This window comes from Balaenoptera acutorostrata, chromosome 6 (genome assembly GCF_949987535.1).
Source record: "Balaenoptera acutorostrata chromosome 6, mBalAcu1.1, whole genome shotgun sequence".
NCBI classification, from domain to species: domain Eukaryota; kingdom Metazoa; phylum Chordata; class Mammalia; order Artiodactyla; family Balaenopteridae; genus Balaenoptera; species Balaenoptera acutorostrata.
This window is the reverse complement of record NC_080069.1, coordinates 74920200-74936207: the sequence shown is the minus strand read 5'-3', so window position 1 is coordinate 74936207 and position 16008 is coordinate 74920200. Positions and strand designations below refer to the sequence as shown.

The 16008-nt window shown below is 41.3% G+C and overlaps 1 protein-coding gene across 5 annotated transcripts in view; it reads right to left on the bottom strand.

Annotated features, from left to right (window-relative positions):
- Positions 1–1461: 1461 nt before the first annotated feature.
- The window catches only part of TJP2 (tight junction protein 2), a 132878-nt gene continuing 118331 nt past the window's right edge, over positions 1462–16008 (bottom strand). For 4 of the 5 annotated variants that reach the window (XM_057548625.1, XM_057548623.1, XM_057548622.1 and 1 more), the window contains 7 exons: positions 15779–15989; positions 9576–9676; positions 8140–8352; positions 6860–6970; positions 5330–5659; positions 3435–3520; positions 1462–2397 (listed from right to left, as the gene is read on the bottom strand). In XM_057548625.1, the coding sequence (XP_057404608.1) occupies positions 2232–2397; positions 3435–3520; positions 5330–5659; positions 6860–6970; positions 8140–8352; positions 9576–9676; positions 15779–15989 (1218 nt within the window). In that variant the 3' untranslated portion in view covers positions 1462–2231. The remainder of the gene's footprint in view (positions 2398–3434; positions 3521–5329; positions 5660–6859; positions 6971–8139; positions 8353–9575; positions 9677–15778; positions 15990–16008) is intronic. The other variant, XM_057548624.1, reaches the window with a different exon arrangement.

The following is a 16008-nucleotide window of genomic DNA, read 5'->3' as shown; positions in this document are numbered from 1 at the left end:
AAATGGACCTCCAAAATCCTCCTTGCAAGTAAGTGGTCATGATTGCATGAGGCAAAATGAGACACCACAGAATAAGAAGAATGCGGGAGATGAGAGGATTCTGGGACAACTCCCCCCCTTCCTCCATGTAGAGTGAACACCATGCTCACTCATGTTTGTCCTTCCTATTCTGATATTCTTCCCTCTTTCCTCATTTGCCCAGCACCATTTTTTCTTCCTTATACTCCACATACATTGTAGGCAGCCTTAAATCCTCCCTAGGACACAGCTGAAAATGAACTAAAAAGGTGTGGAGCAGACACTGGTGGTCCACTGGGCACCACTGGGACACTCTAGGGAACAGAGGTCCTTCCTTCCTGCCTGCACCACCTCACACATCACAAAACAGTGCTGGAGCCAGATGACAGCCCAGCTCCTGATCAAAAGCTTCCTCTCCTCCCTTCCTTGAGTTTGCAAAAGGGCTCATTCCTGCATTTAAAGAACACAAGCAAACTAAACCATCATATATTTAACCTGTTTTTTTTTCCATCCACAAAAGGTGGCTTTTATTTATGAAATATGCAGATCTGAGTCTGTGCCTTGAAGCCTGCTCAATTCAAGGTACTGCACTGAACGGTTTATAAATTACAGCACCAAATTGACAGATACAAACAAGGATAAATGTATAATGTAACTCAGTTATGAGTAAGCTGAATTACCAACTCTGCTAAACACACGCTTATCATCTTTGTGTGAATTCATACTACAAAAAGCCCTTAATGGAACCAAGACTCTTCTCCTTTCCTAAATTCAGGGTACTTTTGATTCACACAAACCTAAATTCCTAGGCTGTTTTTTAAACATTCTAAACATATTTTAGCCTTTAAGAGTGAATGCAGGAGTATAAACTGATGCAACTTTTCTAGGAAGCAATTTGGCAGTAAACATCAAGAGTCTTAAAAATGTTCCTCTGCTTTTACTCAGTAATTCCATTTCTGAGTACCTACCTACAGAAGAGGACTGGAATGCTGATCATTGATATACAAAAATGGATTATATATAAAAAGGTGCATCTCATGTAAAAAGAAGCAAAAAATAGGAAATAATCCAAACGGCCAACACTAGCAGAACTATCTACTTACGCAGCAGCGGTCACGGCATATATTATTATTCTGCAGTTATTAGCAAGGATGTTGCGTGAGTTTTACCTACCTGAAACGCTCAAACAGAAAAAGCAGGAAAGAGAACTGCACAGTGTACACCCAGCTATTACACACATGGACATCCACAAATATATAATCAGAGGAAATGCACCAAAATTATCTGAGGGATGGGGTTATAAGTAATTTTTATTTTCTTTTTCATATGTCTCTATTTTCCAATGTTCAGCGATGAGCAATGTCCTCACTTTTATGATCAGTAATTGAAATAAAAGCTGCACTTCAAAGTAGGAAGTAGTGTAGAAATCCACCACAAAGCACCTTGATTACAATGTCTTCCTTTTTATTAAATTATAAAACTGACTGCAGTCAATACACACACTTTTGGGAATGTGTTTTTCTCAAGTATCTGCTTTCGTGGAACACGTGGTTTTAAACAGAGAGACAAAATACTTCTTGGTCTTCAAGCTATTTAGCACTGGTAGCCAAACTACCAAGTATAGCTATTATATATACAGTCAGAATTTATGGAAAATATTACAAAGACAAATGTCTTGAAAAGATGACACAGTGCAGAGAAAACCATAGCTCTTAAACTGGTATAAAAATTTAGTCAAAATGTTTTAGTCCATTATGGCTTTGCATAAAGCTTCAAAAGAGGAAAATTTAAGACACTTCTCATCAAAGGCACTTACATAGTTGTAATAAAATACTTCTTTGAATTCAGTTTGAGTCAGACAGTATTTTTATTTATTTTTTTCACATTCTGTCTCTCATTGAAACGGTCCTGGAAGGCAGCTATTAATGAGGAAAAATAGTTATCATTTCTTAATATCTATGTTAAAAATATGCAAACAGAATTAATACAGATTTTGGTCCACTGAAGCAGGTAACAGTATCAGACGGTAGTGTTTCTCTGAATTCTGAGCCAAAAGCCATAAGCTCCCCAGACTCAGTCCCCTGGGCTCCCCAGGAAGTGCCCCTACATCTCCACAGTGCATCAAAACTGCAAAGAACCATCCTCCCATGGTTGGTGGGAATGCTGCTCTGAGGGGGCGGCAGCGGGGTGCACCAGAGTCAATCCTCGGGCATCTATAATTCCGTGTCCCGGTATTGGGAATGCTGGCCGTAATAACTGCGTTTTGAGTGTTCCGACAGCTGCTGCCGGTATTCTTCCTCCTCGGCGTCACTGCCATAACCTCCTTTGGGATCCTGATAAAGTCTGGCAGGACCTTTCTGCGGCTCGGGGGGCCTGGAACTAACAAAGTGAGAGGGTTACATGAAGCCGAAAGCTCGGGCCTCCCCGCCCGTGATGCATGCAGTGGTCAACTGGCCAGGATGGCTGGCTCACCTGAGTCGCACTCTGCTGTCAAACCAGGGCACTCCTGGCCCGGCTCCAGGTTCCCAGAGTGGTAGGAGTGAGGACGGGAATAACAGGTCAAGGCCAATGCCCACTTGAGCAGCGAGTGGGGAAGCCAGCCACATGCTCCCTGACCTAAGAGCTCTCCAGCCGGATGTGGGTGCCTTCCTAAGCTCACTGGCTAAAAGCTCACAAGCAGAGCAAGTTCTTTGCCAATTTCAGTCAATTATACCAAATCCCCTCTGTTGCCAGGGGCCACCTGGTAGGCTGTGCCACAGTTCAACTGGTAAAGAAGAAATCTGCCTCTAGTTTTCTGTTGCGTTAAAACTAGACTCTAGTTTCCAGTCAGAATGGCTGCAAGAAAACGTGATTCTTTTCTTTTGTTTCCTATTCTCAGAAGCAGGAAATGATCCAGCGTAAAACCTCAACAGGAAGACACTGTGATAATTACTAGTGCTTATGTAGCACTTTAAACATAAAGCATCTTACCAACACCGGTCGATTGATGTCATCTTCCGTTCAGACCACAGCTCAGCACAAGTGGCCTGACTTTGCTAGGCGACGCAAAGGAATTAAGGAGCTTGGCTAAGAGCTAGAAAATATTAGCAATGAAACAATTGGCATCTAAGCCGCAGGAATTTTGCTCATGTGCTATCCTAACATAATTTAACACATCTGTGCTCCAATGGGTCTAATGGGACTGACTTGGAATGTCAATGATTACACTGTGTCAGTTTTAGCACACAATCAACACTACCATAAAATTTTGACTCTATGATCTTTACAATTAAATTTGACTGAATAAGCAGTTGACCAGGAAAAAAAAGAAAAACCTTCTTGTTACTTCGAAATGTAGGTGAAAAAAATTCTTTCTTAGGCATCCAAGTCCTAGACAAGCCCCTTTTTCAGACCTATACCTTCTGAGCAGCTCTTACCTTGTGTACTGGGGCGGGCCGGGCTCCGGCTTGTGTGTTTTGATTGGAACTGCATAGATATCAGGATGCTTTTGAGCAATTTCAATCTGTGGTGATTAAGAAAAAAAAGAGGGAAGGGATGAATGACTAGACAGTCAGCTTGCTCATTTCCTGCTGGTTCCATTTTCCAATCCCATTTCAAGGAGAAGAGGAAAAATAGAAGCAAATCTCTAGTTTCCAGGGTTGTATGTGATGCCTAGTGGTATATGTCAAATAGGAAAAATGTTTAAAACTAATGAAATTCTGCTGTATGCTACAATATGGTTGAACCTTCAGGACGCTATGCTAAGTGAAATAAGCCAGTCACATAAAGACAAACACTCTTATGATTCCACGTATATGAGGCTCCTAAGCTGTCAAATTCATGGAGACAGACAGTAGAATGGTGGTTAAGGGACTGAGGCAGGAGGTGATGGGGGTCATTAATATTGACATATACAGAGCTTCAGCTGGGGACGATGACAAAGTTCTGGAGATGGATGGTGGAGGTGGTTCACAGCAATGTGAATATACTGAATGCCGTGAACACTTACAAATGGTTAAAATGGTAAGTTTTATGTATATTTTACCACCAAAAAAAAAAAGGAAGAAAGAAAAGAAAAAAGAGGCCTCTTGCCTTCTGAGATGGCCCACACTCTGTCTGTGGAGTGTTTTCTCCCAGGGCCACTCTTGCCTGTTGAGATGAACAGTGTCCTGTCTATGGAATGTGTATCTCTAAATAAATCCACTTCTTATCTATCGCTTTATCTCTCACTGAATTCTTTCTGAGATGAGACATAAAGAACCTGAGCTTCCCACTCGGTGCTTTGTGACCACCTCGAGGGGTGGGATAGGGAGGGTGGGAGGGAGACGCAAGAGGGAGGAGATACGGGGATATATGTGTGTGTATAGCTGATTCACTTCATTGTACAGCAGAAACTAACACACCACTGTAAAGCAATTATACTCCAATAAGGATGTTAAAAAAAAAAAAGTGAGCTTCAGTAAGTCTTGACACCAGGAACTAAGGCCCCCAGCCAGGTGGAGGATGGAATGATGATGTTGACCCTCCTGACTTCAATCCGCTAAAGCTTGGACTCTGTCAAGCTCTGCCCCAATTCTATGCTGAATTCTCTGCTCAAGCCCCCTGATGAATATGCACGTACCCTTAGTTTAAAACCTCCCCAGTTTTGCAGCTCGGGAGACGCTACTTTGAGAAAAGATCCCCAGTGTTCTCCTTACTTACAGTGAGTAATAAATCCTTCCTTCTCCCACCCCCGCCACCAAAAAAACAAAAAAGAAAACCAGAAAAAGGCTCAGAAGCACTGCCACTGTTATGACAAACTTAAATGAAAAAAACTCCCATAACCACTGGGTACAATATGCTTAAATTTTTCTCTGGCTTCTGAAAGGCTTTTGTGCACATGGCACAAAAATTCAAACAGTATCAAAAAGGACAATCTACGGGCCTTTCAGTTTTAGCACCCAAGGTGTGCACAGTTTCTATGGCAAATCTGGGAGCAAATTAAAACTCAGTTATCAACTGTTTTAACAAAAAACCATTTCAAAGAGGCCACTGATTCTCTTGTCACACTTCCCCATTCTAGAACCTGATATAAAGTTCTGAAGTATGAAGGGCAGAATCCTATTCGCCTACAATGTTAGGTTTTCTTGATTGGATGAAAAAGGGATGCACTGATAGCTGGCCATCTGGAAATGACACACATACAGGATGTGCCTTTGTATCACGCGTGTGAACATCCTTTCATGTTTGTGGCAGGGGCAAAAGGACTGCAAATCATTATACTGCAATGAAACTTCTTTAAAATTCTTACTGATGACATGCTAAGATGACCTAGTGGTTGAAAAAGAATTACCCTTGCATTCTGCGCTTCTTGGAGCTCTTGCATTCTCTGTAATCTCGCCTTGTGATCCATCTTCTCAAATATTTTTACTTTGCCCAGGACAGACTTGGGGGCGCTGTCCTGCTCCTCACTGCCCTCTCCCACCTCCTCACTCTCTGGGGGAGGGACGGGAGCGGACGGCTTCAGTATAGGCCGTCCAAAGGTGGGTTTTGCTGCAATAGGAGGTGGACATCCTTTGGTAGATGTCCCAGGAATTTCATCACCGGCAACAGCTGAGGGGTTTGACTTGTATTCATAGGATCTAGAGAAGTCAATGGATTCTTCTTTGTTTTGGGTTTTGACCTGCAGAGAGCAATGACATAGTTTTAACCGTGAGCTTTCGGTTTATTTTCAAATCTCTATTAGTGATTTAATACACTCCATTTCCTGATCAGTTTCCAAAGGTGGTCAACAAATTCCATTCCGACAAGGAATCAAATACGCAAGGCACATGGCCACTGATCTGGCATCCGGAGCCCTACCTCACTCCCTACAGAAGAGAATTAAGTGCTCAGGAAAGCAAGAGGGTGCGGGGGACGTGCTAGGAGGCCCGCAAGTGCTAGAGGTGGATCAGACCTCACTTTGTACTAGAGGAGATCAGAATTTTGGAGAAGACCTCAGAACAAGTCAGGCTTCAGGATGGAATAGTGGCTCGTGAGCTCACACCACACCGAGAGTGCGTGCCCTGGCCCGGAGGTCCAGCCAGAGGTGCAGGAGACTGGGGTGGGGAGCGGGGAGGGAGCATATCACGCTGATGGCCACTTTTTCTTCATACTTCCATCCTAGGCCTGCTTGTCAATTTTCACTGATCTATTTTAGGAGGTCACCAATTACTTCTGAAAGTTCAATCAATTATTACTTTCTTCTTATCTAAAGTATTGAGTTAGAGAGAGAAACTTTATTGGGTTATAAGGAAAAGCCTATAGTCATAGCTTTGATTCAGAGAGGGGTAAAGCATCGTATGACATACGCCCATGTGTCCTCGCATTGATTCTGTTCTGGACAATGGTTTATTTAAAAAAGAAATTAAATGGTCCTCATAATGAGACGCATTGTCAACAATGGTGGTGATTGTTTCTTTAGCAAGTCACCAGGAAGGATTTTTCAGGTGCCTCTAAATCAGATTGTGGGCAGAAAAATTTAATTGGACAGAAGAAGAAAAACAGATTCTAAGACAGGTGATTCTGGGCATGCAGTATTTATCAAACTTTTATTCTTTCTACATAAATAAACAAACAAATAAAACAAAACAAAAGGAAACAAACACTAATAGTCCTAAAATTATACACTCTTCTAAAACTGCCTTTCCATTCTACTTTTTCACCTTTTCCTAATTTTTGATTTCACCCAAAAGGCCAAAAGATAGGCTCTAATTGAGAACCTGGTGAATCAAAAACAGAATCCAATGCCATATTATTGTGCGTGCTCCTCCCTGGCTATGCGAGGAGCTCCAGGGGCATGTGCTTCCTTCTCCTTCCCATCCTGGGCTTCCCAGCCACGTACCTTGGGCGGCTCTGGCTTGAATGCCGGGGGCGGGCTATTGTCCCTAAGTTGATCTCTGCTAGCAGCCCTCCTCATCTGAGCTCGTGGCTCTGGGCTACGTTTCCTTATGCTCTACAAGACATAAACATTCATTCATAACAAGAACGTCCCAGCAGAAAGAAGAGAGCACTGGTCTGCTTTGCTGGAGTTCTTCGAACTTGTGGGAATTCAGATGTTAAGGTGCATAACTTGCATAAGTTGAGCTACTGACCCAGTGCTTCTTTACTGAAAAGGCAGATACTAGGCATATTCTCCCATTAGCAAGTGCTTAAGATACATTTTTCCAAAACTTAGCTGCATCTCTCCCTTTAAAGTATGAAAACAAAAGGTCTTCCTAAAGTCTAAAATCTCTTTTGTCACTAACAGCTGTTAACATTTTAAAGCATTAGCTCAGCTGTATCTGCAGACATTCATGAGTTAATTTATTCTTTACAACTTGTCCAGCAGTATATACTAATTTGTCATGGTGAGTTGTTCCTCCTTTCAACTTGTAGTTTTGGTACTTATACTTCGTAAAGAATAAAATCATTCATTGAAATGAGCTAAACTGCTAAAGAGAAGTCCACAGTATTAATTATCCAAATATATGGAGAGTCTTGTCTACAAAGGTAATTATCCCAATGTTCTCTGAGGTGTAACTAATAATCGCTCTGGTCCTTAGTGCTGGCAATGCGATTCCTAGGATCACAGAAGCTGTCTATTCGCTGGTCAGTGGATGCATAGTACATGAGATCAGACATATAATTAATCAGTGAACTCAATCAAAAAATTGAAATACAAGAGAGAAGGAAACTGATGGGGAAACAGGAGTTTTTGCAAGATTAGAAAGGTTAAAGGTAGGGTGGAGAAGAAAAAGCACGGATACCTAAGAGTACAGAGAGAGACCTAATCAAAGGTTACAAGTAAATACACCAATACTGTATTTAAGAATAATGTCCCACTTGTAATTTGGACAGCTGGCCCGATATCATGACGTCATGCCCGACAGCATCTGTGTGATGAGTGCTGATCACTCAAGCTCTCCCAGCGCTTAGCTCCTGTCCCACTCCCCCATGGACCACGTCCGCAACCATACAGGCATTGGCTTGGAACGAGAGGCTCCCTAGACATCATCCGCTCCAACCCTTAGGAATACCTGCCACAGCACCCTGAATAAACAGCTGGCCAGAGGAATTCAAGTGAAACGCCAGAACGTCCTTTTCCTGCCCAGGGCCGGGCAGCCCATGGCCTCCTCGCCTCACCTCCTCGTGCTGCACCGGCTCCGAGGAGCGGGTGATGGCAGACACCAGCGGCTCCTCAGCCGGCTCATCCAGCTCATTGTCAGTGTAGGCACCTCCTTCGCCGTCGGTGTCTTCAAAGTCACTGATGAGGCGGCTGTCGCAACTCAGATAGTCCGCGCCCATGGCGGTTAAGTAGGACATGCGGTCTTCGGGGTCATCATCCATCCCTTCCATCTAGAGGAATTTGTTTTGGAGGGTCAGTGGGATCTGACATGGCTCCTGGGAGTGAGGACTCAAGAAAATTCCCAAGGGCACAGCCAAGTGACTGAAACCTTGACTTGTTCTAGAACGGGAAGTCACCTTTATCTTCCTGAAATCACTTGGCTTTAAATTACTATGTTAATTTTTGTGCAGAGACTCAGATTAGAAACCCTCCGCCTTATCTCTCCTTGCCACCATCCATCCTATATACCACTACTGAGCCAGGCCTTCCTCAGATTGTTGCACTTTTCTTCCAGAATTTGGCCCTCCTCCAGCTGCCTCTGTTGTATCTGTCTCCTAGCAATAGTGCACGCTGCCTTGAGCTGCACACCTCTCCGCTCATCCATGAGATTCTCAAATCCTTGAGGGCAGAAGCTATGTCCTGTTCAGCTTGTTCTCACCACAGAGGCTAGCACAAAGCCATAGTGGGTATAAGCACTCAGTAGACGCTACTAGATGCTCTGACTAAACACGCAGTTCCTAAAGGGCAAGAGTAGGCTCAACCATCTAATTGGTAATGGAGGCACTTACGCAACAAAAATCGTACCTCTAACGTCTCACAAACTACCTCAATTCACCTGGACCACAGAATACCAGCACCAAAGGCTCCTAGAACCACAGGGAATTCTATAGTTTCTTTGCTTCCTCCCTGAAGTAGGGCTGTGTGTAAACTGCCTCCACAGATGAGACGCGAGCCAAGGTTAGGCGCCTATACAAGTACCCAATGCTCTCTCATCACCTACTCAAATCCCTAGGACACATTCTCTGCCAAACTTCTTTCTAAGCCAATGATTCAAACTCCATTCGCTTTTCTTCTTTCTATTAATTTTTAACCATGTTCTCCACATAGCTCAGCCTCACCTCTCTACTCTGGGTTTCCCAAGTCCTTTGTAATAAGCTGTGGAGCTCAACACAAGGTCTTGTAAGCTCTGATTAGTGTGCTTGGAACAAAACACTAGTTACTACGTTAAAAGCAAAAGGGAAGTGAATGTAGGGCTGCATATATCCCATTCTGCTTTTCTTGTAAAAGTCCCTTCATTTTATTACTTTTTCAGAGAATTTATAAATTTTCGAACTACTGATGCACGTGTTGGGATCACTTGAAATGGGCATGGTTTTACTACATTCACTACCCTCTGGAGAAAAAACTCAGAACGCGGACTCTCACCTCATAGCAGAGTATCTGTGCCACATACCTTTCCTTCGGAGACCCAAACTGCTTCTCCTTGCTGATGCTGAATCGTGTCCTTCAGGCTGCCAAACCAGCTATTGTTGGCTGAATTTAGGTTGATTGTAGCTATAGAAATGCAAACCAAAAGGTGTGCCTCAATTTCCAGAGAAATTTTTATTAGAAATCCCATTGGACATAATTTATCCTAACTTTCATATTTAAGTTAAAACTTTGGCAGATGAAAGAGAAAGTGTTTACAAATATTTGAACACTAAATCCCTTTAGTCGAATGTAATTAAAACTATTACCATCTTGGGGCTTCCCTGGTGGTGCAGTGGTTAAGAATCCTCCTGCCAATGCAGGGGGACACGGGTTTGAGCCCTGGTCCAGGAAGATCCCACATGCCACGGAGCAACTAAGCCCTTGTGCCACAACTACTGAGCCTGCGCTCTAGAGCCCGTGCTCCGCAACAAGAGAAGCCACCGCAATGAGAAGCCCGCGTACCGCAATGAAGAGTAGGCCCCGCACGCCGCAACTAGAGAAAGCCCGTGCACAGCAACGAAGATACAACACAGCCAAAAATAAAAATAAATAAAATAAACAAATTTATATTAAAAAAAAACCTATTACCATCTGGCTGTTGGAGTTTACATTACAGGTGGATGTTATAAAGCTAAAAATGGATTAATTTCTTTAAAGAATGTCTATTTTTCAGAAAAGCTACCTTTAAAAAATTTGTTGTTTTTATTTTGGCCACGCCACACGGCTTGCGGGATCTCAGTCCCCCAACTAGGGACTGAAGCCAGGCCACGGCAGTGAAAGCGCCAAATACTAACCACTAGACTACCAGGAAACTCCCAAATATGTTTTTAAACAGTGTGTTTTCAGGGGCAAAGATAACACATCTGAACCAAATATAAATGCGTTGTATTTTAAAGATCAATATATAGACAGGAACATTATAAGTGAGAAAAACATATACCAAGGTACATGTTATCTCCAATAAAAAACTAAAGATAACATTTAAATGAATATCATTTTGATAGGATTAAACATTTTAGAATATAGACATAGATTAACCAAACTGTACAGGTGTGTATTTATGGAACATACATTTTCTATGTATGTATGTACTTACTATGACTGACCAAGCAGTTTTCCAAATACCTTACATGGATTAGCTCATTTCATGCTTAAACAAACCTCACAAGGTGGGTATCGTTATTATCCCTGTTTTACAGGTGAGAAACTGAAGCACAGTAGTGAAAGTAACTAGCCCAAGGCCTCGCACCAAGCCAGTGGAAAAGCCTGGATGCAAACTCAGAAGTTTGCTTTTAGAGTCTATGGTCTTAGCCACGGCATGACAAACATGAATTTAGAGCACTGGTATAAAATACCAACCAAGTAAAACACATGTGATCGTTCTTCAGCAATATGTATTTATGGACCTAATGGGGATAAACCAGATAATCAAAATTGGGCCTAAAATGAACAAACTGACGGTAAATTAGGATTTTTAAAAACTATACCACCATGGCCTGTTATTAAGGGGTACTGCATTATGTGGCACCCAAAAGAAAATTGGAACTTGTTGATAAAAGTTGTTCAGCAGCCTGTCCCACCTATCCTGAAGTCTGCATAATTCTTTGTAAAGAGCCAAAAAGAACCAGTAAGCAAATTTCATAAGCAATTATGCTTCAGGTTTTCTTCCTAGTAACGTATAGCATTCTTTCATTTAAAGAGTCCTAACACTGACCTTGGAAAATCCTGAATGAGCTTACAGTTTCCTTGGTTATTAATTATTTACAGCATTAGAATAAACTGATACCTTGGACAACTCAAGGAAAATTAACCTTGATTCCTTGGACTTTTGTATCCTTATCATGGTATTTTAAAAAGATTATTGTCCTCTTGGTAACAGAAGAGAGATCGGGCACCCTATAGACAAAATGAGTGATTTGCACTCAGTGTATACAGAACATTCAGCTGCCTTTTAAAGCTTTATGTTGGAGCTGTCTGAGATGAGTACAGTTTGTATTTATCATGAGGAAAACCTAAAGTTAAAAGGGGCATTTGTGAAACGCAGAAAATATGTTCATGCCCCCTGATAAAATGAAAAAAGTCAGAAACCTCTTATTGAACCCACATTGAGTCAAGTATATGAAAAAAAAAAAAGACCTTTACAGTAACTAATTTCCTAAGCCTCATAAAAAGGTAATTTCCAACTAAGTTGGTAACATCCAACTCATGCACGTGACCTCTCTTTAACAGGTGGGCGCACAGCTATGATGCTTCCCTTCACTTGGAATCAAGTTTCTTTGGTTCACTATTGGCTTGTGCTCCTTAACTTTTTCAGATTCTTTGACTACAAGCAATACTGGTTAATTCCTGTTGTTCCCAACCTCTGGACTAGACCCATGTTCCCTTGGATAGAACGCCAGAAAGTGAAATACTGAAAGGAGCTTCACTCAGCCTCCATCTCGGCTGGGAGTCCTGGGATTCTACGGGCGTCCCTTCCCAGCCCCCGCATGAGCGCACTCGGTGCTCCTTCTCCTTCTCCACCCAAGGAGGTTGGGGAGCACGGAGAGCAACAGCAAAAGGTGACACGTGAGGCTGGAGGGGTGGGGAGAAATCGGGAGTGACTACAATGGGTATGAAGTTTCTCTTCTGGGTGATGGAAAAGTTCTAAAATTGATGGAGCTGAGGGCTATACATCTCTGAATATACCAAAAACTACTAAATTGTACAGTTTAAGTGGGTGCATTATAGGGTATATAAATTAAATTTCAGTAAAGCTGTTCATGTGGCAGGGACCCTCTCTAAATGGACAAGCATCAGCTGAAGTGCCCGGCCAGGGAGTGTGGCAACTTCCGTCTGCTTCCTGTGGTCCTCAGAGTCCCTACATGTCCTTGGGAAACCAAGAATTGCCTCCTGCGGTTTGGGTACTTTTGACTAGTACATGATTCACTCCTCTCCCTAGGCTTTCTCAAACACTATATTATGGCATAGAAAATTTCTTTTACAATATGTAACGTTTAAAGATTTTTAAAAAGAGTAAAATAGTATCACTAATAAATAGCATTTGTTTAGCATTTCCAAAGTCTCAGGACTGAATTATACAAATTTCACATTAATGAAATCTGAGAAAACTGATAAAAGTGCTATCCTTTGGTACTTTAAAAATCCCACAATTTCATACAAAGGGTGGCCCTGTGTGGGTCTCTAAATCCACAATTCCATTTCCGTGGTATTTAAACCATGAACTGAGTGCTTCAGAAATTCCAAGAAAGCATGTAACTTAAACTTTAGGTTTTAAAAAATAATTTTTGCAACATGTGCATGCAAATGTATTCTACAAGAAAATTTTTTAAATGAGGGGGGAGGGTTGGGCAGCCTAATATTTTAATTTACATTGACAAGTTAATTTGCTTTTGGGCAAATCTTAGAATGAAGTTTCCCTGGTCATCTTCACTTAACTAAGAAGTATCTTGAGTTTGCAAGAAGAGCCATTTTATTTTAATTTTTTTAGTTTTTATTTTTTAGGTAAAAGGCATTTATTATATTGTAAAAATAGTAATGGACATATGTAAAAAAACAAAAGACCAAATAATTTATAAAACAAATTATACCTTTCAAAAATGACCAAGACATAACAATAAGTATATCAGTACAAAAAAGGTAAATCAACAAGCACTAGCAATGTTAGCTTTTCCTGTAACCACTATTATTATCATACTAAGCCCTGATTTGTCTTATATCTGAAATACTAACAATTCACCAACACACTAACAGTTTACAAGTCTTCAGTTCTTCTACTCAATCATGTTTACTACACAGTAACTTCAAGGAGAGCCATTTTCATACCGTCATAATTAAATAATCACATGCAGGAAACAAGATTTTCTTGTTACTGTGCAACAAGGAAAAAAGAAGGATATTGAGCCTGGTGAGACCACCTGCAACATAAGCCTTGATTTTGAATTACTGTTCTTCATAGTAGCTCTATTTTTCCCAATTATTAATTCATTAAAATGACATAATTTAAAATAATAAAAAAACCTTGGATTTTGGCCATGGTGCACACAATCAAATCACAGCCTGGCCAGGCTGAGTAAGACACGAGGCATAGAAAGCGCTCAGTGGAGCCGTTCACACAGCTCTCAAGAGTTAAACTTAGAAGTCTGGAAGATTGCTGCGAAAGGCCATCTCATAGACAACTGGGGCCTTTTGATAAGTTACCTGGCACCCTGCTCCATCCATCTTGATGACCAAATAATTCCATATTGAAGCCTGCCAACCTATGCTGAGAGTGGATCACCTCAAAGTTCTAGATGAAATTGGACACTCACAGTGTCACAGCCTCCAACTTTAGTTATCCCGAAACCTTCAACTTCCTGATTAGCTTAATCGCAATCATACGGACCTCAGTTCAATGGGCAAATTATCTGTTAAATGGAGGAACAGCACTATATGACCCCTTTCAGCATTAGGATAATACGTCTGTGCTGTAAAGTATATAGAATATTGGACCCACAGTCAGAGACACCACAGTGTTAGTCTGGGCTTAGCCATACACTGATGTGTGACCTTGTGGAAATCACCTGGCCTTTCCTATGGCCTAATAAGACAGTGCACATGAAAGTCTGTATCACTGTTAGCCATTGCTATAATAAAAATAGTGATGATGATAATAATAATTATAGTAGTAGTGGTAAAAACAACAGAGGAAAGATTATATATGAACATACCAAAAGCACAAGCTCTTAAGACGCTACATTCACAAAAACCCAGTTTATGACACACCATTCCCTTCTTTGCATTTGGCTAGATTACCTACCTCTCAGTTAGAGCACTTCACCATAGTGGTAAGTAGTGCATCTCACTCTTTAACAAGAAAAGCCAGTAAGAGTAAAATAGGGTCTAATGTGGACATTCATCATTCATTCACCCCCTCCCCTTCCCTTCCCAGTGTCAGATAAGCTAAAAATGACACAGGTTGGTGATGACTGGCACTGAACTCAAAAGAGCTATCATTATCCTAAGGATATTAATTACATCCACACAGTCTCCTCACGTTGCTCCCACAAAACTGCATGACCAAAAACTTCATGCCACCCTGTTAGACCCTTAATTATACCACATTCACAGAACTAGTCATTTTCATAGATAGTGCATATATTCAGTCACTAAAATAGGTCACATTCTTAAATCATTTTACTTTCATGAATAACAGTAGCAGTAGGCAGTAGGTCTTCATTTCAGGAACTTTAAAAAATATTCTATGGGACTTCCCTCGTGGCACAGTGGATAAGACTCAGCACTGCCAATGCAGGGGGCCTGGTTTTGATCCCTGGTCAGGGAACTAGATCCCACATGCATGCCACAACTAAGGAGCCCACCTGCTGTAACCAAAGAGCCCATGTGCCGCAACTAATGAGGCTTGGAGCTGCAACTAAGGAGCCCATGAGCCGCAACTAAGACCCAGTGCAACCAAATACATAAATATTTTTAAAAATTCTGGAAAATTGTAGACATACACAAAAGTGGAGAGAACAGTTTAACAAACTCCCATGTACACATCACCCAACAACTATCAACTCTTGGCCAGTCTGGCCTATAGTCCCACTTAAGATTATTTAAGCAAATCCCAGACATGATATTAGGTCATCCATAAATATTTTATTTAGCATATATGCCTAAAAAATAAGAACTCTTAAAAAAACCCATAATCACAATATCATTTTCACCTTAAAAATAGGAGTAATAAATCCCTAATATCATCTAATATCCAGAGTGTTCAAGTTTCTATTTCAAGGACATTTAAAAATAATGAAACCACGTTCTGATCACCTTGTAAGTCAGCGCATGCATGGATGGTAAGCAGAGAACAATGACACAATCCATAACAGATATGGGTACTTGGTGCTACACCAGGCTTAATCACTAGCTTTGTAGTCCCACCCCAAAATTTGAGCCTCATCAAAATGACCAGGTATTGTGTATTATGGATCTTTACGATCATTTTCAAACAGTCAAAATTACAAAGCTAAATGTACAAACGCCATGAGTCTAGTATACTCACTTTACAGGATTGGCGACTTTTCAAGGAGTCATGAATAGAATTTCAGATTACCATTCTCCATTCTGATTATTTTCCTATTCCTTCCATTCTACAATTCTCTATTTCTCACTTTTGAGCAAAGAGACTACATTCTGCATTTCACTTACCTGTGAAAAGATGTGCACAAGTTTTTTTAAGCTTGTTGGCTTGGTCGAATAGCTTCCGAGAACTTTTGTTGGATGATGGATTCAACCTCTGTCTCATGGTTTTGACACCTTGTCTAGAGTCTGGGTTGAAAAAAATCACAATCGGGAACCACTGAGTATAATTCAACAGGTCCACGGCTTTAGGAGTCACATCCAGGAGCGCATGCTTTTCCTGTTAGAAATGGGAAAAA